The sequence below is a fragment of the Microtus oregoni genome, unplaced genomic scaffold (assembly GCF_018167655.1).
Source record: "Microtus oregoni isolate MIOR12 unplaced genomic scaffold, Mior012 000003F_ref0000135, whole genome shotgun sequence".
In the NCBI taxonomy this organism is placed as follows: Eukaryota; Metazoa; Chordata; class Mammalia; order Rodentia; family Cricetidae; genus Microtus; species Microtus oregoni.
The window spans coordinates 56,275,512-56,300,940 of NW_024543062.1; the positions used below are offsets into that span (position 1 = coordinate 56,275,512).

At 43.4% G+C, this 25,429-nt stretch overlaps 1 protein-coding gene across 1 annotated transcript in view; it reads right to left on the bottom strand.

Annotated features, from left to right (window-relative positions):
• Window positions 1-25,429, bottom strand: part of Nckap5 (NCK associated protein 5) — a 769,956-nt gene that overhangs the window by 292,054 nt on the left and 452,473 nt on the right. The window contains exon 6 of the mRNA XM_041648822.1: window positions 10,457-10,606. Within this exon, the coding sequence (XP_041504756.1) occupies window positions 10,457-10,606 (150 nt within the window). The remainder of the gene's footprint in view (window positions 1-10,456; window positions 10,607-25,429) is intronic.

Sequence of the window (25,429 nt, forward strand, 5' to 3'; positions counted from 1 at the left end):
GAGATAGAGACAGAGACCCACACTGGAGCATCAGACTGAGCTCCCAAGGTCCCAATAAAGAGCAGAAGGAGGGAGAACATGAGCAAGGAAGTCAGGACCACAAGGGATGTACCCACCCACTGAGACAGTGGTGCTGATCTATTGGGAGCTCACCAAGGCGAGCTGGACTGTGACTGAAAATGCATGGGATAAAACCGGACTCTTTGAACATGGCGGACAATGATGGCTGATGAGAAGCCAAAGACAATGGCACTGGGTTTTGATCCTACTTCATGTTCTGGCTTTGTGGGAGCCTAGCCAGTATGGATGTTCACCTTCCTAGACCTGGATGGGGGGGGGGACCTTGGACTTTCCACAGGGCAGGGAACCCTGAATGCTCTTTGGACTGGAGAGGGAGGGGGAGAGGAATGGGGGAGGAGCAGAAGAGTGGGAGGAGGGGGAGGGAAATGGGAAGGTGGGAGGAGGCGGGAATTTTTTTTTTCTTTCAATAAAAAAAAGAAGCTGAAAAAAATTCTCTCTCTCTCTCACACACACAAACATACACATTCTCTCTCACACACAAACACACATTTTCTCTCTCACACACACAAATACACACATTCTCTCTCTCTCACACACACACAATATTCTAAAAGAAAATTCACTTATTTAACTATTTATTGGTTTATTGAAGTTACTTGAGAGGATGTTCCCTATGTAGCTCAGGCTAGCCTCAAACTTTTGGTCCTTCTGTCTGAGCCTCAGGAGTCTCGGGATTTACAGATATGCCCATGGTGCCTGGTTCATGGTGTTCTTGAATACAAGCAGTCCGCAGTGTCTCAGACTTACTGGCTCTGGGCATGCTTAGAAGTAGGTTCTGAATATAGGTTTGAGGGCTCAGGGCACGTTTACTGCATCTAGGGATGAAGGAAAATAGGTACAAAAGGGGGCACCTATCTAAGCCGTTTCAATAAACCATCACTCTCAAAGCCTTCCCAGTGTGTCACTTGGTAGTTCATGTGAGAGATGCCTGGCCCCCAGTGTGGTAAAGAGAAACCCAGATATTTAAACCAGGTCTTCGGGAAGTCTGCCTCCTTCCTGGTCCCTTGCTTCCTATCTGGTCCTTCTGCTCTTGCCTGGTTCTTTTCCTCATTTCTCATATACTATGACCCAGCCATGAACCCTCATTGCCTGTCAACCCCATGCTTAAAGGATTTCATCCTCCAGACTCCTGAGCCTCATGACTGTCTGGACTTTAAAAAAGTTACATAGCTCCAGGTATCTTGTTATAGCAACAGAAAATGTTCTCAACGAAAGCTGTTATTTATGGCTCTCAATCTTGGCTGCGCATCTGAAACACAGGCAGAGTTTTAAAAGGATACAGGTGTTTGGTTTCCGTCATAGACTTAGAGAATTAAGATTTCCTGCGGTATATTTTAGGCATTTGACTTTTCAAAAAGCTGTGTTTCTGGCCCAGTTCCACCCTTTCTGCCTGCTTGCGTATCTCACATCTACATCGGTGTTGAGGACTCTACGCCGTCACCTCTGACCTTCCCACTGTATCACCTCCCCCACTAGCTCACCCCACATTTTAAAAGGGGTAGATCTGTGTCATAGCTCCATGTCTGACCTACCACATCCACTCTATTTTAGAGGAACTGTCAAAGGAGCCACTAAGAGCAAGGGTGATGGCTCAGCCAGTGAAGGAATTGTTATCCAAACACAAGGACCTGAGTTTGGACCATAAAAGAGGCCAGGTGTAATTGAGGGCATGCAACTCCACTTCTGCAGTGTTAGAGAAAAAAGAGTTCATTTACCAGTCAGCTTAGACAGACAGGAAATTTCCAGAAGCTGTGAGAAATCTTGCCTCCAGAAATGTTGATTGCACCTGAGGACCAACACCTAAGCAACCTCACAATTCAGACACCCCCTACCCATATAAATGCCAGGCTGGCATGAAGGTAAGCCTAGAATCTCAGAGCTGTTGGTGTGCAGACAGCAGCAGTCACAGTTCCTACTGCCAGGCTGTCTAGCTGAATGACTGAGTCCCAAGTTCAGGAGAGACCCTCTTTCAAAAAATATGAAGGAGAGAAAGAGAGGAAGACACTAGATGTCAACCTGTGACCTCTATACACATATACACACATGACACACATACAGACACTGTGCTGGTTTTAAATGTCGCCCTGATACAATATGGTGGTTTGAAAGAAAATGGCTCCCATAGGGTGTGGCCCTATTAGGAGGGGTGGCCTTGTTGGAGGAAGTGTGTCACTGTAGGGGGTGGGCTTTGAGGTCTCTTCTGCTCAAACTATGCCCAGTGTGGGTACAGACTCCTTTTGCTGCCTGTGGATCTCTCATGTCCTTCTCCAGCACCATGTCTGCCTACACACTGCCATGCTTCCAGCCATAATGGTAATGGACTGAGCCTCTGAAGTGTAAACCAACCCCAGTTAAATGTTTTCCTTTATAAGAGTTGCCATGCTCATGCTGTCTCTTCACATTATGAAAACCCCCAACACAAACTCTAATCACCTAGGAAGAAAGTCTTAGTGAAGAACTATCTAGACTAAGCTGGCCTGTGGGCAGATCTGTGAGGAACTGCCTTGATTACTGATCGAGATGGGGAGAGTTGAGAAAGCCGTTTGAGTACGAGGAAGCAAGGGTGAATATGCTGTTATTAGTGATTTATTTTGCTCTTGACGGTGGATGTGATGTGACTAACTTCTGGAGTTCTTACCTTAGGTACCACAAAATAAGGGACTGTGACCTGAAACTGTCAGCCAAAAAAGCCCTCCTCTCCCTATAGTGCTGTTGATCAGGGTATTTCATAACCACAACAGAAATGAACCTACAGTAGAAACAAAAAACCTTCTACACATGCTCTCCCACCTTTTCCTCCGAGTCACTGTAACAAGACACCATGGTTATAAAGATAGAGGCTTGCTATGAAGAAGAGAGTCAACCCTGGACTTTGTTTCTTCTCTTAAGACTGCCTTTCTTCTTCAGGTTCTCTGACACCTCACTCATTTTCACTACCTACCCTTACACAGGATTATTTGCTGTCTTTTTCTGATCTCTGCAAATTTCCTAATGTAGAGGCTCCCCGGGGCTCTTCCTTGGCCCTCCTTGCATCCACCGACACACATCTCAAGTGACTTAATTTGGTACCACCCTGCAGAATGTCATCTATATGCTGATGACCCTCAGATCCATTTTTGCAGCCTTAACCTCAACCTTGGATAACCACCAACCTTCTGAACATTGTCACTTGATTGCTGAACATGTGTCTCAATGAGGACCATGCAAGCTGATAGTTAGAACATCATTTCCCATGAGCCACCTCTCTTTCAAGGCTGGCCTCTTTCTGTTATGACATTACTCTCAGATGTGAAGGATGAAATAATCTAAAATAATTCTTGATTTTCCAGCGCCCCTCATACACTACATCCACTCCATTAGTAATCCTTGTAGGTTTCACTGTGTTTGTAGACACTTGTGCTACTGCATAAGGATTTTACATAGTTCTGTAGATACGAACTCATTTCATCAGGTTTGTGTAGCAAGTGTCCTTACCCTACGAGCTATCTTCTCAGCTCCTGGATGGCTTTAGCACACCACTCCCACATTAATAAAAGCCCACTTGGAATTTCCTAAGGAGACTAGAAAATAAAGTGGGCACAGAAGAGCCCGTCAGACTCAGACCTCCAATCCCACGGCTCTCTGTGCGGGGCTGGTAAGAACTGAACAAGTAAGAAATTTCACAGTAAAATCTATAGGGATTTCTGGCCATAGTCCTGACTTGTGCTCCCATAAAGCTGCAAGCTTTCTCCACTCACGCAGGTGCTTTCTCTATCGTTACAGACACTACTTTCTACAGTGTTGGTCTTCCCGATGCTTTTCAAGCTATCCCCTGTTTATTATTCATATTGCCTTTTAGTGGCCTGATACTCTGGGGTTCCTGGGAAGCTAAATGCCTGTCACTCCTGTCTCATACTCTTCCCTGTGGATTATTTATTTTTTCTCATTTGGAGCCACTTACGTGTCCATTAATTTATTTTCTTATTACTTAAGTAGGTACTTCCTGTCTCTGTCCTCTGAGGTGGGAACCATAAGCACTGACCTCCCTAGGGTTGAGAACATCATTTGACCCATTGAGATTATTCAGGGCATAGATTAAGTATGAGTTCCATAAATAACTGTGATGTACACTTAGCTTTAACTATTTTAAACTACCCAATTTTAAACAGAATCACTTATTAACAAAAACCTATGCTTAGCACTTTAATTGTCAAACTTTCACAGAAAGGTATAATTGGGTAGAAAAGGCTGTTATTCACCCTAACGGATTTAATTGTCATACTTTTCTGCATAAAATAAATCATTCCTATGAGAGGCCAGGTTCTTCTAACCTTGAGGCCACAGCCGAGACAGCAGCATGTCAACGGGGGCTCAGAACTCGTAAGTGTCCTCAGATTGACTCTGCTCTTGGCTACAGTCTGGGAATCAGAGGCTGTAGGAGGTGAGAATAAGCATGGGGATGTCTATCTTGATATGTCATCTTGTGAGAGGTTTGTCTAGAGTGGTGAGGAGGGCTGCTGGCACTGAAGCATGAGGCCTAGAGGTGAGAAAATCACGCATAGCAAGAAAATGCTTCAGGAGCAAACCCAGAGGTTAAGTTGAATACTCCAAGAAGAGACCAGGCTAGACCCCAGTTGTAGCCAAGGGACTTCAGAGAGTAAGTAGAAAAGGATCCTGTAATAAACTCCACAGAGTGGGGTTTAAGGAAGAAATCCTCCCACAAGTGAGGTACCACAGCGTAACTTAGAAGGCTTTGTGAGTTTCTTGCCAAGTAAAGACAGCAATCCTTTGGTTTCAGAGATGCTCTACTGGTTAAGTGCTTGCCATGGCATGAAGATATGAGCTCAGTCCCCAAAACCCATATAGAATATCCTGACTTGGTGCCCCACATCTGGAATCTCAGTGCTGAGAAGGGGGAGACAGGAGCCTCCTTGGCCTTGCTGATCAGCCAGATTAGCTGAATTGATGAGCTCTGGGTTCACTGAGATGGTCTGTCTCGAAATCAAAGGTGGATTAAAGAAAGACCCAACTTTACACACTCACAAGTATACACACATACACAGTAGTAAAGGCAGGCAGGTATGCATGCATGGAGGCAGGCAGGTATGTATGCATGCATGCAGGAAGGCAGGCAGGCAAACAGGCAAGCAGTACTTGAGATGGCAGCCTTGGGATCGCAAACTCTTAAATTGAAGACTCACATCTGCATACCCAAACACTAAAGGGCATGTGCACGGGGTTCTTTTTGTTCTTTTAGCTCTGGAATACAGACACAAAACTACCAAATAGTTTCTCTAGCATGTGTCTGGAGCCTATACAATATTTCCACAACATACTGGGGCCAGAGGGTTTACTAGGATCTGAGCTTCCTCTCCATGGTACATGCAAATGACTCAACACAGCCACCAGGCTGAGAAAGATGCAGAAAGAGAATATAGGCCTCTGTATCCACATGCTGTTTGGCAGCTGCCTCTGGGTTTTTCTGGAATAAGAGAATTGTCCCTTTAGCAAGACCCCTTGAGGAGCCCTGTAAGGACATGGAGGGAACCAGAGAAATAAGCCACACAGAAAACTGGATGGAGCCGGTGGGAATGGGGACAAAACTGGTCTTGCTTTGTGACAGGGGCAACTGTGACAGGAGCAACTGAGGCTGTGGGACTGATAAGCATGGGCAGAAGGAGACCTCTTAAGGTATTTACCAAGGGGAAGCAGTTTCACACAAGGCTGGTGCTGGGCAACGCCATGAAAAAGAAAGCTGAAAGCCAGCGGGACCCAGCAGAGAAAGGACTATGGAGAGTACAGTACCAGGGAAGGTGGGTGTCCTAAACATTCGTCAGGTAAGAGTGGGAATGGAGTGCCTGTGTGGCAGGCGAATAGAGAGGGCATGGAGAGAGAGGTACTTATGTTAACCTATGAAAGAAGCCAGTTGGCAGAGACTGGAGGATGCTCCCCACCTGGGCTACATCTATGTGAGAGAAGCATACTCAGACAAGCATGGGAGAAGCTGGTACGGTGGAAATGGCTCACCGGGGCTCGCCATCTCTTGGCTGAGCCTCTTAGAGCGTCTCACCTGTCCTAGCTCCATTCTCAAGAGTACCTTCATCTAATAAACTGTCTCTGCTGCTTTCAAGTGTCTGTGGTCCAAGTCTTTGCTCTAGGACACAAGAGTCTTTGAACCTCAGTGTACAGCCTGGGGACTCTGACCCGCACATGTAAGGAGTGGGCCCATACTCAATTACCAAAGTCAGGTGCTACTCTGATATGACCCGGGTTGCTGCCAAAGGTAAACTGTCTAAAAAATTATATGTAGCATTTTAGACATGTGTGTCACATCAGTCAGAAGTGCAATGCTAGCAGGTCATACAGAGTCTACTTCACACCTCCTTGGGACTTGTCTAGAGTCCCTGGTGGTTTTCTTCCTGTTTTTAAAAAAACAGCATGTCTGTGTGTGTGTGTTTGTGTGTGTGTGTGCATGTGTATGTGCATGTGTGTGTGCATGTGTGTGTGTGTGTCTGTCTGTCTGTCTCTTTGTGTGTTAGGGTGTGTGTGTGTGTGTGTGTGGTGTGTGTGCGAATGCATGTGTGAGTGTGTATGGTCATGTCTGTACCATGGCACTCATGAGCATATAGGGTCAGAAGACAACCTGAAGGGATCTGTCTCTCCTTCTGACATGTGGGTTTTGGGGATAGAACTCAAATCCTCATACTTCAAGCAAACACCTCTGTCTTCTGAGCTATCTCACTGGCCCAGGACAGTCTGCTTCCTGTTCTCTCTCCTTCCTATCATATTAGACCCAGATTAAAGCATACACATACGGTTGCTCAAGAAACACACTGGTGGGAAACATTCTTTTTTATTCTAACACCACATATTGCCAATGTATCTAGATTCCTTCTGGAAATTTTCCCCGCAGACTCCCCAAAGAAGATTTTGCTAAAAATGCTGCAACCGACATGGGTGCTTGCGGCTAGTTCTAGAAAAATGAGCAATTTATTTAACCACAACATGTTTAACGTATGCAAATGATTCAATACACATAGCACATGAAATACAATTTAAAATTCCATAGTATATGAGATTCATATAAAACCCAATTGCATGAAAATAAAAGATGTCACAGACCTGGGTGTGATGCAGATCTGCAATGCTAGCTTTCAGGGGGTGGAGCCAAGAATATCAAGGGATCAAGGAAGCCCTAGAGAGATTTCAAAGCTGGACTACCTAAAAGCCTAGCTCAAACACCCTCCCCTAAATTTATACCATTAAGGAGATAATGGGGATCAGTGAGAAGGCTCAGTGGGTGAGAGTTCTTGCTGACAGGACTGACAATCTGAACGTAATTCCCAGAACCAACACAGTAGAAGGGAGAACCAATCCCCACAGGTGTCCTTTGAACTAAACACATGTGCTTCTCGTGTGCACCTACCCACATGAAATAAATAAATATTGTTTAATAAAATCACACATTCATCAAAAAGTCAGATAGTGAGATCAAGGGAAAAGTACTGAGTTAAAAAATATGAAACAAAGAATTTAAAAATAAACAGTCACTCTTCAACTCCAGCAATTCAATTCAGGAAATAAAAAAAACATTATGAATTGAAGCTATGGGGACTAATGGCACAAGACATTAAATATTGCATCTGAATAATATTGGATGAAAGAGTTGTTGCCCAATATGTAATGATCTCTTGGAAGGGAAAAACTACACACAGACACACACACACACACACACACACACACACACACACACACAGAGTTGAAGAATTTGATGCCCAAGACATTCCAAACACCTCTTAGCTTGATTAAATAAAATGCCCTTCACAAAGTTCTGCCTGACAATGAGAGTGATTGAGAACAATTTCTTTGTAATCATTAAGTAAGAACTAACAACAAAAGTACGCGTAATATCAACTCATTCATTATGGGGTTTCTCAACACTCTTAGATGGAATCTTCCCTTCCCCCCAAGAATGTTTCCTAAGTGGTTTTAAAACTCTACCAAGGTATGAGAGTTCCTGGAGACACAGCTGATCCCTGCCCCCATCATTAGGGCATCCAGATGTTTCCCTAGTCAATGGTTTTTCTGCCTGGGCTCCAACACATTTGCCTGGGCTCTAAAACATCCATTTTCAAGAATGTCTATGTGGAGTATTCAAGTTTTTTTAACCATAGTTTTGTATTAATTATCTTATTCAGCTAAACAATGAGCACATAACTAAGAAATAGGCAATAACCTTGGAGCAGATCAGTACATGTGATGGTTAGCTTTACATTTAAATGTGACAAAACCTAGAATTACCTGGGAAGACTTCAGTGAGAAATTATCTGGACTGGGTTGGCCTATGGGCCTGTCTGTGGGGATTGTCTTAATTATTAATGTTAACTGATGTGGGAAAGCTCAGCCCACTTTGGGTGTCACCATCCCCTGGTCTGGAGGCCTAGACTGTATCAGAGTAGAGAAATCGATCTGAGCACAAGCAAGGAGGCAAGCGAGTAAGCATGCATTCATTTCTCTGCTCTTGAAGGTAGATGTGATGTGACTATCTGTTTAAAGCTCCTGTCTTGACTTCCCTGCAATGATGAACTGATACCTGGGGTTTGTAAGCTGAAATAAATCCCTTAAGTTGCTTTTTTTCTCAGGCATTTTTACTGCATCAACAGAGATGAAACTAGAACATAGAAGGGACCAAGAATAAGTGAACTTCAGAAATAATAAGCGGTTTAATCTCCACTGCTTTTCAGTAAGGCTGTGTACTATTATTATCTTCATTTATCCAAGTGAGGAAAGAAAAACGGAAAGAGATTAGGTGACTCTGAAGTTTTTTAAAATAATAAAGCAGAGAGTAAGGATTCAAATAAAATCCCGAGAATCTGGCTCAAGTGCCCATGGCCTTAAGGAACTCAGAATCTCAAGGACATTGCTCTCAATAAAGGAAGCCAGGGCTCTGAGCCAGGGCTGTGGACAGCAGGCAGGAAGCAGGCCACAGGCTTCTTTTCCTGGTTATGCATATCATAAAACTATTCCAGATTTGTGGGTACTACAGTAGAACTATGCTTTTATTATAATTCCTTTGTTTTTGTTTTGTTTTGTGGCAGATTCTTGTGTAACCCAGGTCATCCTGGAACTCACTTTGTAATCAAAGATGATCCTGAATTCCTGATCCTCCTGCTTCAACTCTTGGGTGCTGAGATTTCAAGTCTACACCACTATGTCCCATTTTATGTAATGCTAAGGAGGGAACTCGGAGCTTCCACTGCTGATAGGCAAGCACATTAGCTACATCCCTAGACTGTATTTTTCGATGATGGTGTTCTAATTTTGTTTCCTGTTCTAAGACAAAACACCCTGATAGAGAACAAAACTTAGAGGAGAAAAGGATTTACAACCTACAATCCAGACTATGTTTTACAAATGTGGGGACATTACAGTGGAAGGGACAGAGAAAATGGAATGTGAACAGATTCATAGTCAGAATCAAGAGCAGGGAGAGAATGCACGTATGGCCTGTACTCAGCTCTAGCTCCCTATTTGTACACAGTTCAGGAACTCCTATCTAGGGAATGGTGCCACTCATAGTGGACTGGGTCCTTCCAGATCAAACACGGCAATCAAGACAATCTCTGACAGCCATGTCCAAGTGCAACCAAATGGAAACAATTCCTCATGTAGACTCTCTTCCCAAACAATCCTCTGGGATGGATCAAGTTAGTACCCTCACTTAAGTCTCAAATATCCCCACTTATGTCTCAAATACCTCAAACAAGAGCAATTAAGCAAAATCTTCTTTGATGACGGCTAGGATAGCTGAGGAAAGAACAATTAAGGTGGCATAAAGGCCTCAAAGTTACAGAGCATCTGGTATGTTTAGACTGTGTGTTGGAGAGCTGGGTGCATCCAGATCTCCTGCAAAGACCCCAAAACTTGGCGCAGATTCTCTCTCTGCATGTACTTTACATGCTGATATCTATACATGCCTTTTATTCTTAAGGAAATGGGCCTACCAAAATTACTACAAAAATCTGTATGTAAACACCTACACATCTTTCGCAACCATTTTACATTGTTTGCTTACTCATTCACCCATGCTTCCATATTATGCGGTATTGCGAAAAGGAAGCCAAGTGTTCCACAGGCCCTACCTAAAGTGCTTGCAGTTTCAGATACTAGTGTTGGGAAGCAAGTTGTGGTGCTCTTTTGAAGTCCATACAGCAGGACTTACTGAGTCAAGACCCTTCTACTGTGGTGGATTTTAATTGTGCGCACTGTTGACGAAGGGATCCTAATGGCAGACAGATCATCCATCTGGGAGAACTAAGAAAGCAAGACTGAGATTCACAGTCAGCACCAGCACCAGCAGGTTTTGCTCTCAGTGGGTAGACCGTGGGTGCCTTACCTCCAGGGCCTTCAGTCTCTTCAAGAGCAGCCTGGTGTTTTCCTTTCCTTCATCGGTACTGCTGCTTTCACTTCTTGAGTCTTCATCTACTGCTGAATGGAGGTCAGCCAGCTCTTCTTGGTGTTTTCTCTCTTCCTCAGACACTCTTTCCTGAAGCCCAAAAGAAAATTTCTGTTTTCAATAATCTACAGATGGAACACGGCAGAAATCTCAAGTGAGATGCCTGGATTGGACTCTGTTGCTTCCTAGCCCTTTCCTTGGCGGAGGTAGAAAAGAATTTGTAAAACAAGATGAGTGGTGTTGACATCAGAGAGCACAAGAGACTTGTATGCTGTGTGTGGGTGTATGTGCACATGCAAGGGTCCACATGTGTGCACCCAGGCCCATGTGTGTGTATACAAGAGGTAGGCCAGAAAGACATTCAGGGGGAATAGTCCTTAAATGCCACCACTTTGACTATTTTCATGACAGGGATTCTCACCGGTCTAGAACTCACCAAGTAAGCAAGGCTAGATGACAGCAAGCCTTGACCTGGGGATGTGTCTGTCCCCACATCCCCAGTGCTGGGACTGAAACATACGCCACCATGCCTAAATATTTTACATGAGTTTTGTGGGCTGAACTCAGGTTGTCATGCTTGCATATCAAGTACTTTGTTAACTGTGCTGTCTTTCCAGCCCTACATCAGAAGATGTTTTGTGTGTGGGTTTTTTTGTTTGTTTGTTTATTTTTTGGCTTCCCCCACCTAGACTCTAGTATAGTAAAGTCACTAGGCCCACCATGTCTGAAGATGCATGTTGCCTGCCAAGCTGGAGAAGCTACAGAGCCAGTCAAGCTTTGGGCACAGTCACGTGGTTAATCAATTTGTATCATCACAGTACAATCCAGGTAAAAACAGAGAATAATACACCCACTTTGATGCCTTCATCTGTGAAAGGCAAAGAGAATTATGAAACTCAATGTACATACAACTAATTAACTGATTTAAGAAAAAATAAATATCATACAATATTGAAATGTTGATTTCAGATTTTATATTGCATTTTTTGGTGTATGACATACATGCATATGTGCATTTTTTCATGTGTGTGGGGGCAGATGAATATGTGTGGTATGAACATATGTATGCATGCATTAATGCATGTATGAGGAGGACTGAGGTTGGTGGTAGAAAGATTTCTTTATCACTCCTCTACCTTATTCACTGAGACAGTATCGCTCAGTCAGAATAATAGGTTTTCCATAGGATTAATCTCAATAACCAGCTTGATCTGGGGGTCCCTTGTCTCTGTGTTTCAAGATTGCAATTACAGGCAGATTTGCATATCTATGTGGCATTTACATGGGGTCTTGGGATACAAACTTGAGTCTTTATGTCTGCAGGGCAAGTGTATACACTGCTGAGCTGTCTTTCCAGCCAGGTGGAATTCTGTGCTCAAACCAGATAGTTACTCCAGCCACGAATAACCTAATTTCTAAGGACTCTTGTGTTCCGCTTCTAACACTTCAGAATTAGTTGTACAGCCTTGAGGCAGACATAAAATGTTTTTTGTCTTGTCTTGCCTCCCTGTTGGAAGCTCCACACTCCACCTTGTCTCTGACAGCTTTTTGGAAGCTGAGAAGTGTTAATTTGAGACTCTCGTGTGGCTCTTGCTTTCAAGGGGGAAAATATACATCAAGAGACTATCATACAATGGGCAACAGAGATGGCTGAGTGGGTAAAAGTGCTTGCTGCCCAAGTATGAGGAACCGAGTTCAGGTCCCCATAAGTCATGTTAAAGTCAGATGCAATCTCATGTGTTTATATTCCCAGCATTCCTACAATGAGATGGGAGGCAGAGGCATGAGAATCCAGGGAAGCATGCAGGCCACTTAGCCTGGCATATACAACAGTAAACAAGAGATCCTATCCCAAACAAGGCGAAAGGTTAGCTTCAACAATCCAAAGTATCTTTTGTCTCTGTCATGTGTAACTATACTTATACATATGAACACAAGGACATGCATTCCATACAATTACACAAAAGGATAAAAAAGAGAGTACCATATGAACAATATTCCATCTGTTGTGTCATGACCAAGGCTCTGGGTCACATACAAGGTGAAATCATCCAATTTAATGCCCAGCACACACTGCAGTAATCTTGGCTCTGGTATAGCAGATTGCTAACCACCTGACCTGAAATGGATTATCCATATGGACAGATTTCTTTATATTTGGCACTAAATTAAGATCATCCATAAAGATAGAAGCAAAACACAATAACCTCTGCCTTTAAGGGACTCATGTTATCTATTTAGAAGGAAGCAACACTGGAGGAGGCACAGGTTCTCAAACTACATTCACCTAGGTGCTCTCAAGGATCCATAATACTTCAATTTTGAAAATGCATTATGAAGTATATAAAGGTATATCTTATAGTAGATATGCTTATAAGGCATATATGTCTATATGTATAGTATCCATGTATATAAAACACTTATCCAGTAGGTTGGCCCATGTTGTTTTGTGGAGACTTCTGAATATAATTTTAGCTGTGATTTCTGCATATGATAAATACCCAGTGAATTATGAAAGTGATAGCACCTGGCTGAGGAGACGACTCAGTCTGTAAAATGTTTGCCTTGCAAACACATGTACCTATGTTCCATTCCTAGAGTCACACAGAAAAAAAATCTAGTATGTTGGCACCTGGGATCCTAGCACAAATAATAAGTGTTTGATTCTACAGTTATAAACAAAACAAAGTAAAAAGCCAATTTCTCATACCTGATGTGAGATTGTCCTCAACAAACAAGCACACACTTGAATCAATATGCTCACAAGCACACACGTGCACACACACACACACACACACAGAGACATACACCATTGATGGTTAGAAACAGTGTGAAGATGTGAATTCTGCTCAGATAAGTACTAGGGCAATTTAAGTTACACACAGCGAGGGAACAAAGCCATGGGTCCTAAGCACTATTTCTAAAGCATTACTACCGGCCAGACTTCCAAACCCATGGGAAGGCACAGAAGTGTACGCATTTGTTAACCACTCAATGCTGGAGCTGAAGTGATCCCTATGCATCTCTTTTATGACTGAGCATCATAGGAGCAGGGAGAAGGCTCAGCACATAAAGGATGCTACCACCAAGTCCAGCCATCTGAGTTCATTCTCCAGGACCCACATGGTTGAAGAAGAGAACCAACTCTCACAAGTTGTCTTCTAACCTTCATGTGTGTCCTGTGGGATGCATATGTCTGGGCACATGTGCGCGCGCGTGCGTACACACACACACACACACACACACACACACACTGTTAGGACTTTACAGTTAACTAAAAGAAACAAAAAACACCAGCATGGTATGTAAAGCACACACACACAAACCTTAGAATGTGATAGGCATAGTCCAGATCTACCCTTTAGCAGCTCAGTAAGTGATCTTGGGCTACTTAGGTTGACTAAGTCTTGAGTTGTGTCGGTTTTTTTGTTTGTGTTCTTTTGCCCCCTAAATAAGACTGTTAGCATGCACATATGCATAGGTAGCCACTCTCATTATTCACAGTAGCCATGTTCCAGAATGTTGTCATGAACACTCAATTAGCAAGTACTGAATTTCATCGCTATAGTTCTACCTGGATTCCTGCACGACTTCGTGTAAAGCTATCTTGTCAAACACGTGCTGTGGACTGTTTACTATTGAAGCAGTCCCAAGAATATACATTATGCCCAAGTGTAACATCCCTACTTCCATTATCAGGACACATCCAGCTTTCTTTATACTATGAATGCTACCCTAAACTGTGCTTTGACAGATATCTTAAATAGTCAACTTGCTAATAAAAAAGTCGAAAATTAAAAACATATGATGTCAGGAGCGGGAGGCTGGCCGGCCACACTGTATCCACTTAGGAAGCAGAGGGTGAACAGCAGATGTAACCTCAAAGCCCACCCCCAGCCGTGCTTCCTCTAGAGAGGCTCCACCTCCTCCTAAAAGTGCCATAGCCTTCACAAACAGCTCCAGCAACAGGGAACAGGTGTTTGGACACATGAACATATGGAGGACAGGTTTCACATTTAAACCACAACAAAAGTGATTCTTGGGAAAAGCCCAAAAGCAGCTCAGCACAAAGAGGTTTGTTAACACTACAAACCATGTTCTGATCCAGGCGCTCAAGACAGGAAAAACAGAACTGAGTTGTTACAGTTAATGAAATTACAGTTAATGTTGGGAAATGTGACAAATGTCAAACCACATGTTTAGGCAATATAACTGTTGTTTGTGGCAAATGCCATGAAAAAAATAGAACAGAACACTGTGATGGACAGGTATGGCTTGGGATAAGATTTGGTGACATCAGAATGGAACTACCTGGAAAGCTGTCCTTTTGTGCGGATGCTGAATGATGAGAATAGTGAGACTGTAGAGTAGGGAAAAGACAATCCAAGCCGAAGGAAAATGGAAGCAAATGCTGAGAGGAGGGGACATTTCGTGGGAAAACAGAGAGGACCTCTTGCTGCAGCCAAGAAGATGCAAAAGGAACATCAGTGAGCAAGCAAGCCAGGAGCTGGGGGATAACTTAGTAAGGAAATGCTGACTGTGCAAGCAAGAAGGCCTGTGCAAGACTGACATCCAGAACCCATGTCAAAAATCAGAGGTTATGGGCTGGAGAGATGGCTCAGTGGTTAAGAGCACTGGTTGCTCTTCCAGAGGTCCTTGAGTTCAATTCCCAGCAACCACATGGTGGATCACAGCCATCTATAATGAGATCTGGTGCCCTCTTCTGGCCACAGGCACACATGGCAGGAATGTTGCATACATAATAAATAAATCTTTTTTTTTATTAGAAAAGGAGAAAAAAAAAACAAGTTTCCACCTCTTCCCAGCCTCCCATTTCCCTCCCCCTCCTCCCCCCTACGCCCCCTCCTTCCACCCTTCTCCCCCTCCCCCCACTCCTTTCCCCCTCCCTCTCCAGTCCAAAGAGCAGTCAGGGTTTTCTGCCCTGTGGTAAGACCTAGGACCTCCCACCTCCGTCCATATCTAGGAAGGTGAACATCCAAACTGGCTGGGCTCCCACAAAGCCATCACATTACGTAGGATCAAACCCCCGTGACATTGTCCTTTGCGTCTCATCAGCCCTCATAGTTCGCCATGTTCAGAGAGTCCAGTTTTATCCCATGCTTTTTCAGTCACAGTCCAGCTGGTCTTGGTGAGCTCTCAATAGATCAGCTCCACTGTCTCAGTGGGTGGGTGCATCCCTCGTGGTCCCGACTTCTTTGTCTCTTGCCAACCCTAAAGTGGTTCCCTTAACTAAGAATTGTGGTTCCGTGCTCCCCTGTCCAACCTTCCTTTATCCCAATCCTCCTGCTTTCCCAAAATAAATAAATCTTTAAAAAAAAAACAAAAACAAAACATAAAATAAATAAAGTTGAAATGGAAAGGAAATGATCATTTATCCCCAGCACCCAACATGCAATAAACATTTTTTAAAAATCAGAGGTTATGACAGACAGTATGGCTGAGACCTGCACAAGATCAAGTCGAGAAATCCCACCATGGACAAAGGACAAAGTCACAGACTCCTACGTCATGGTGACTGTGACGAGAAAAGGAGACATGCTTCAGGGGTGTGTTCCCAGAGAGGCTGTCCACGGTCCAGCAGTGAGCCCTACACCTATGCCCATCCTGTTATCACTAAGTGCACTCATTGGGTCTTCAAAATAAACAGACTTATATGAAGTTGGGAGAGAAAAGTAGTGGGAAAAATAGGGGAGGAATTGGAGGAGACTGGGATTTCAATAATTATTAAGGTCCTGTTAAAGTAAGGAAAACAACAACAACAACAAACCTCACCAGTGTTTAATAGTTTACCCTGAAAAACAAAACCTAGTCATGGCAGTGCACATGTGTAATCCCAGCCCTGGGCACATGGAGACTGACTGGAGGGTCCTTGTGACTCATTGGCCAGCCAGTCTGGACTACCTGGTAAATTCCAGGCTAGTCAGAGATCCTTTCTCAAGAAACACATTCAGAAAACAAACAAGATGGCACCTGAGGAATGACAGTCAAGGTTATTTTCTGACCCACATAACACATGAATATGTGTGTATGTGCATTTGTATACATATGTGTACTTACACACACATGCAAACACACACAGACACACACACACAGACACACACACACACACACACACACACAATCATAAAGAGGGTTGGATGGGCCAAGGAGAGTCTTGCCAGTTATTCTTCTACTTGGAATAAAGAGGAAGTGGAGGCCAGGATGGGGAAGTGTCATATTAAGTACTGCAATGGGAGATGCTGTGGAGAAGGAACAGCAGGATGATGGACAACAGTTAGAACTAGTATAGGAATGACTGGCAGTTAGGAATACAGGAAGCTTTGAGCTCAGACCTTACCAAAAGCATCTGCTAAGGTAGATCAGACCCTATCATGGGTGATTCATCAGAGGCCAGGGATCTAATGTCAAGCTTCACACAGATCTCAAAATTATCTCATTGAGGGACTGAGAATGCTGTAGTGTTTATGAACCAAGCACAGAGCCTTGGCTCATAAATCATTCAAGCATTCTACCTCTCAGTTTCCCACATATGTGAAGTTCCAGGTGAACAAAATGTCCCTTCCAAAGTTAAAACCCTTAGAATTCAACAACTCAAGATATAGTTCATCAATATACTCAATAGTAAAGACAATGACAACAGAAAGGCAAGTGGGCCTCTATCTCCTCTGCAATTCCTGATGAGAAGGTAGTGAGGGAACCCAAGTGTGGCAATGAAGATCAAACTGCCTGGGGCTGAACAGAAAGTGACAAGAGAGAAGAGAATGACAGTAACCTAGGGCAGGGAAGGGAAGAGAACACTTGAGCTGAAGGGTGTGGCAGGCGTGAGTGGATGTCTCCTCCAGGGCTGAGAACCTGGAGTCCTGGAAGAACTAGAGGGAACAGTGTATGCCAGAGATGGCAGCAGCACTGAGGGAAACAGAGACCCCCTAGATTCCACAGGGCAGGGAAGAGAGATGAGGACAGGCTTGTAAGGGAACTTCACAGAGAAACATATCCTCAACACTCATTTTCCCGATAGCATTTTAAATCCTTAGTGTGTAGCTGGGTCATTAGAAAGCAAAGGCTCAAAGCACTTGGGAGATGGAGACAGGAGGACTGTGGGAGATGGAGACAGGAGGACCGTGGGAGATGGAGATGGGGACTGTGGGAGATGGAGATGGGGACTGTGGGAGATGGAAATGGAGACGGGGACTGTGGAAAATGGAGATGGGGACTGTGGGAGATGGAGACGGGGACTGTGGGAGATGGAGACGGGGACTGGGGGAGATGGAGATGGAGACTGGGGGACTGTGGGGGATAGAGATAGAGGCAGCAGGACTGTGGGAGACATATATAGGAGGCCTGTGATGACCAGTGTTGGCTGTATACAAGATCACATCTGTAATCAATAAAAAGCTGAGCAGCCAGGCACATCTGTGAAGAATTCTTGATTGGATCATTTGTGGTTTGAAGACCCACCCTAAATCTTGGTCACAGCTGGAAACCTATGCAAAGGGCATGGAAGAAGGAAGCTTTTGCTTGTTGTCTGCTTACCCCCACTCTCTGAAAAATTCATCTATTCTGCCGCCGAGGCAACCCTTTGCTCGTATAAGTGGAGACACCCAGCCTCATGGACTGATCAACTACAGAATTCTTGGCCTTTTTGTCAGGAAACAGCTATTGCTGGACTACTTAGACTACAGTCTGTAAACTACCCTTATAAATCCCCTTTGAACATATATATGTACATATACACATATATACATATGTTACACATATGAAAAAATATTTTCTACCAGTCCTGTTCCTTTAGAACACTAATACAAAGATCAAGGTTTCAAAGCTAGCCTTAGCTGCATACGAGTTTGAGGCTAACCTGGGCTATGTGAGACCGTGTCTAAACGATAAAAAGAGGAGGGGAGGAAGACGAAAAGATGGCCCCACTGACCTACAAACACAATTCCACTAGGGTTAGGCTATTTTCTCCACACCTTCCATAATGATTTGCCAGTGAGAATGTTAGAGGACAATAAAACACTAACACTAAGTGCGCAAATTGAGGGGGCCTTCTAGAAGGGGCCAAGCAAAGAGAAAACGGATGGAGGCAGGCCTGTAGGGAAACATGGGAACACCCTCCGCAGCCCACAGCTGCTCATTTGAGGCTGGATGGCTTCTAAATTTATCTTAAACTGATTAAAGCATGCCACCATTTGAAAAAGTCTGGGATCTTCATTTTATCTAAGTGTCACTAACATACAATCAGACAAAATAGCAGAAAATTTAATATCTTCACCAATTAATGATCTAGTGCAGAGTCAGAAAAAGAAAACCAAAGAGTGACACACAGACAGACAGAGACGGAACAACAGAGAGATGAAGAAACAGCCAGGAAGACAGAAACAGAGAAAGACAAAGAATGACAGGAGGATAGATACAGACAGACAGACAGACAGACAGAGACAGCCGCAGACAGAGACCAAGAGAGACAGATTGGCCGAGAAAGAGACACACAGAGAGACAATGAGGAACAGGGATAGAGATGGAGACAGACAAAGAGAAACACAGAGAAACTATAGCTGAGAATACAGCCACAGGTCAGAAACCTGAAGCCCCAACTACAGCCTTCTCTTTCCACTAACTTCTCAGGCACCAGCCAGGAGAGCAAGCAGGGGCCACTTGGAGAATAAGAGACTGAGGAGGAAAAGTTGGTGCCAGAGGTGACCCGTTTTCATTTTATAGGCTTTGTTCAGCAGTGAACTCCACGGAAGTGAAGCTGCTACACAAACAACACTTGCTCCCCACATATTTCATAGAGGGCTGGGACCATGATCGTGTTTGCGTCAACAAACACGAGCCAGGCCCCTCGAAGGTAAAGATTTAGGGGCTCAGTTAGCACTGAAGGGTTTAAATCAAATTCTGCCTTGTCGGTACATAAAGCTTCCCTCAGAGCCATTTCTTTCTCTAAGTGGTGAGCAAGGCAATGATTCACGAATGAGGGATGCTCGTCTTTTCTTCTGGAACAGTCTGCATCATCAGGCCTATGTAAAACAGTATCAATCAACACGGAACTCCGGGCCGCCTCAGCTTAACTCAGATGGATCATAGTCTTGGGAGCTCATTTAGTTCAGAGAGCAGGCAGCCCAGCTCTACACCAGCAGACAGACGATGCTTTGTCTATAAAGTAGAAGGGTAAAACTGTGGAGGAGGGGCTGGGTGTGGCTCAGGTGGGAAAGCACCGGCTTAATGTGCACAAAGCCCCGTGTTCCTTCCCGAGCACTTGATAAGCCAGGAATGGTGGTGCATGTGTGTAATCCAAACGTGTAGAAGGAGGTCAAAGCTACACAGCCAGCACAAGACCAAGCACAGGCTACAGGAGACCCTGACTCAAAAAAAAAAAATCCTAATATATAGAGAGGAAAATGATCACACACTCCTTTGTTAAAATGTTCAAATGAGGTTTATTGACTTTCAAGTGACTAGTCAGATCCACAGTAGGACTCCAATGTTCCGTGAGGTCACCTGACTTCATGATCAAATTAACTCATCTATCTACCTAGTCAATATTTGATGAGCAGTAATGAATCAGGCACTGGAAGGAAAGCCAAGGACGTGGAGATGTAAAACACACATGGCCCCGCTCTCGAAGAGCATACCATGTAATACAATGGCTGCTAAGCAAAATGTCACAAGTATCTCCGCATATAGCGTGAGGACGTTTCCTGTTGCTTCAAGAGAAAGTAATGCAGAGGGCTGGAAAGATGGCTTAGTGGGTTAAGTGCCTGCTGGACAAGCACGAGGAGCCCTATTTGATTTCTGGCCCCCACATAAAAAGTTGGGCACAGCGGTGTGCATCTGTAATACTGGAAGTAGGAAGGAGATGGTGCCTTAGTCTCACCGGCTAGCTACCTTAGTCTTACTAGGAGCTCAGTCCCAGTGAGAGACTCTGTATAAAGAAACAAATTACACTGGAGATGCCTCAGCTGGCAAATGTGCTTGCTAAGCAAGCATAAGAACCTGAGTGTGGATCCCCAGAAACCACATAAAAAGCAGGGCACGGTGGGCAGGAAAGCAGAGGCAGGAGGATCCCAGGAGCTCAACAGGCAAAGAGTCTAGCCAATCAGTGAACTCCAAGTTCAATGAGGGACTTTGTGTTTTAAAAAAATATGAAGATATGAGCAATTAGAGAAGATCCCTCACTCTGATCTCTGTGCATACCTGTGTATGAGCGCCTATGCTGATGTGCATGCTACACACACACACACACACACACACACACACACACACACACTAAACATATGGGTTACACATGGGTGGCAGGACAGAATTTTTGCTGAACTGAAAGCTGGATGAGCAGGGGGAGCTTCTCAGAAAAGGAAGAGAAGGTCCCAGGAGTGGGAAGTGAGCATCCAACGGAGAGACTTTGAATGGAACTTGGTGGAGTTGGGGACAGAGATGAAGCTGGAGGGCCGAGTGAAAACAGGCAAAATGTGACAGAATTTCTCTGCAATCTAACGAAGTGGAAGGCTCCTGAGCAGGAAGTTAGTAGCTATCTTCAGAGGTCTGTGTGTGTGTGTGTGTGTGTGTGTGTGTGTGTGTGTGTGTGTGCGTGAGTGTGCGCTTATAGCTCTACATATACATACATGTGTGCATACATGTCTGACATATGTCTGGTTGTCTTTGTGTATATATCTATGAGTATATACATGTGCACAAGCCTATATGTGTGTTCATGTGTCTCTGTGTAAGGATATGTGTTTGCATATGTGTGGGGGGGTGTGAGGATGAGAGGGACAATCTGAAACAGTAAGAATGTGAACTTGAGCACAGTTAGCAGAAGACACAAAGAGGATGCTGTAGGAATAGCCCACATAGGAGCTGATTGAGCTGTGATGTAGATGACCTCAGAAAGAGGATGCTGTAGGAATAGCCCATGTAGGAGCTGATTGAGCTATGATGTAGTTGACCTCGGAGTTTGACAGGCATCTTGTAATTCAGATTTTTTAGTATGCAGTTTGCCTAACAATGACAAATCACTAACACATCCTTAGCTCAAGGCTTCTTATGCCAATTGCAGCTCACATTGGATGCAATGGCGGGGAGGACGGAGGGAGAAAAAGCAGGGCTTGCCTCAAATGCAGATTCCATGGCAAACGTGGGCCCCAGTGAGTTGGTATCTGGGAGTGGGGCCCCAAGTCTTTCATTCTTGAGCACCCTTCGGGTAAACTGACGCACAAAGTTCAACAGCTCCAACAAAGGATACAAATCATCCTCATTTTCCAAAAGCTTTTGGCATTGATAATTTGATTTAATACTTCTTTTTTTAAGACAGGGTCTCACTGTGTAACGTCAGCTGGCCCATAACTCACTGGCTTCGAACTTTCACAGATTGCTCCCTCTCAAATGCTATCAATCCTGGCAATACAAATTTTTTCTTGTGCAGTCCAGGCTGTTTTCAAATTCACTATGCTCTATGCAACTGAAGATGACCTTGAACTTCTGATGCTCCCCTTTCCTCCACTTCTGTGCTTGGGGAAATGAGCATCACTATGGCTAGTTTTGTCACTAATCAGGAAAACAAACAGAAAATTAATCATTGAAAACAGTACCCACAGGACAGTGAAAATAAGAAGTACTTAAAAATAGCACCCAGGAACAGTGGGTGTATGCCACCAGACAGATTTCCCCACAGCTTATTAAACATCACTTCGGCTACAGAAGGCAGAAGCTGGTTTCTGTAAAATGTTATGCTCTATGTTAGTGCATAGAGGGTCCAGGGTCCGTAGGGTTGCAACTGTTCCTGTGTGTGGAGCACATGGTATTCACAGCCTAGCACAGTGTTGAGTGGCTTCCAGAGCAAGTGGAACTAAGATTCAGAAGTATAGGTCTATGTCTATCACCCTTTCTTGGAAAGCCTTCCTAACAGACAAAATAGGTTTGACTGTTTTTGCTTTCCTTGTTTTTGTGAGTGGTAAAGAGAAATATGCCTACCAGATTCTAGAATAAGGAATAAAAGTAGGAACAGGTCACCAAAATGAGTTCATATTTTATCACCCAGTTAAAGTTACTGAGGACCAACAAGATGGCTCAGTAAGTAAAGGACTTGCTGCCAAGCCTGACAACCCGGGTGTGATCCCAAGTCAGACATGATAGAAGTAGAGAATCAACTCCTACAAGCTGTCCTCTGATCTTCACATGCGCGTGCGCACACACACACACACACACACACACACACACACGCACATACACAAATAAATTTAGTAAATATTTTAGAAAGCAAAGAAGTCAATGAGAGAATCTGTATATCTTCACCTGCAGCCCAGCATGGCAGGCTCCACTGGGTATCTCTGTTGCCCAGTCATGTATATAAAAACTTAACCTCAATGCTTAACATCACTTTGGCAATGCCTCATTTTGTTACCCTACTGCTGAGTTATGTTGCTAGGAGTGTCTGATCCAGGACCACAAGGCTCACTGAAGAAGTCAAAATCAAGGCAGAGTGCAAGACACAGCACCACATTTATAACACATTACCATTGCATTTGATGGGGCAGTGCTGTGGGGTAATCTTTCTGTATCTGTGAATATGCATTACTCTCACTGGTTGATAATAAATCTGATTTGGCCTATCGCAAGACAGAATAATGCTAGGCAGGAAAGCCAAATGGAGATACAGAGAGAAAGAAGGACAGATAGAAAACAGGTAAAGTCATGAAGCCAAATAGCAAAATACAGATTAATAGAAATGGCCTAAATTGTAAGAAGTAGTTAATAACAAGCCAAGATATAGGCCTAACATTTCATAATTAATAAAAGCTTTAGGGGTTTTGCTCATACCAACAAAAAGGGTTAGAGATACACAGTAAGGACAGATTCACACAAAAGGGCCTCTAAACAGATTGCAGCATCTTTAAAATGTGTGTGGGCTTGGGAGAGAGAGGAGAAAGGGTAGAAACAGTCATAAATTGAAATTTTTAAAAATATAAAGTCCATATAAAGAAAATAAAGTAGCCGGGCAATGGTGGCACATGCCTTTAATCCCAGCATTCAGGAGGCAGAGGCAGGCGGATCTCTATGCGTTTGAGGCCAGCCTGGTCTACAAGAGCTAGTTCCAGGACAGGAACCAAAAAAGCTACGGAGAAACCCTGTCTCAAAAAAAAAAAAGAAAAAAAAAGAAAAGAAAGTAATACAAAGAAAATAAATCACATAAGAAGGAAATAAACAGAGAGTCTGAATTATGTATCTTATGTGTTGTCTCTAAAATTTTTAACTGCTAAGAGACCTTGGATTATAAAAACTGCTATAATAGACCAACCTATATGTTTTAAAATTATCTTGACTTCAAGTTAAAAGATATGCTACTTGGGGGGAGAAGTTGTGTTTTTATTTCCACTGGAAATGAAAGGCTATGGTTTCATTCTGTGTTAAGAACTATCAAGCTGAACAGTGGTGGTGCATGCCTTTAATCCCAGGACTCGGGAGACAGAGGCAAGCAGATCTCTGTGAGTTTGAGGTCAGCCTAGTCTACAAGACCTTATTCCAGGACAGGCTCCAAAGCTACAGAAAAAATCCTGTCTTAAAAAATTAAAATAAATGAAGGAAGGAAGGAAGGAAGGAAGGAAGAATGTTCCAGGTTTGATCAAGGAAGACCCATGAAATCTTGACTACAGACATGAAAAAATAAAACTAAACTAACTAAAAGACAAGTGATATATACTTCACCTGCTCAAACATATAACAAAAAAATCATCTTTGGCTGACTTATGTACAATACATAGACTATACTTGTATTAATACAGATATATATGTAACCTCTAAAAGTTTATATATTTGCAGAACAAGGGGACCAGACACTAATAATAAAAATGTGCTAAATGATGCAGCACTCAAAAAGCTGCAAGGCTGCTGACTTAGATGATCCAGCCTCTCAGACAACTATAGCCAAGACTTCCCCATTATTCTAAATTTTCTCAGGGTCCCTCAGAGATGACCAGCGCTAACCAACAGGCAGGAAGTAGTATAGAAAACAATGCCCAAATCCCAAAGTATTGTTTATAAATATTTGTTTTCATTTAAGGGGAATTGATCACAAATTTTTATTGGTCATAGTCAATCTCTTTCTAAAAGAAGAAAGGGGGATATGATATAAAAAATGCTGGGGGAAAAGGGCAGATTATTGAATCTACTTTAATCCAGAAAACAACTGTTTACCTCAAAGTATTCTACATTGGTATGTATTTTAGTTTATTTATATAAATTTAAGGTTATTTTTGTTATAAGTATATATATTTCTACTCTTGTTTAAGGTATGGATACAGTAGTGTGAACACTTGTAACCCCGGTGTTCCTATGGCAAAGTATGGGGAGGGGCAGAAACAGGAAGATCCCAGGAGCTCAAAGGGCAGCTATCCTGCCATACACAGCACAAAACTGAAAAGAGATCCTGCCTCAAACAAGGTGGAAGGAGGGGACGGATGCCTGAAGCTATCCTCTGATCTCCAGCTGTGTGCCATGACACAAGCACATACACACTCACAAGTTAAAACAAGTAAAAACCACAAACATAGACTAACTCCAAATTCTTTGGGTTTATACTTCTATGACCTTAATCACCTTTAAAACTCAACTCAAGATAAATATGTAGAATCCCACTAGAGATTTGGAACACTTGATATACAATGTATTTAGGATTGGATCTGCCTATGAAATTTCTCTAAAAAAAGTTCTTCTGTGCTCCCCCATACACATATTTTTTCCCTCTTCAATTAAAAAAGTCACGATTTTTGCTGTACCTTTTTCTTGGGCCTTGTAGGTTAGCACGTTCCATCCTCTGCCTCTGAGGATGAATGGTCTAGGGATCTGCACTCTGTGATGGTTTCATGTGAGGCCCTGCAACATGATCCAGGAAAGCCTGCT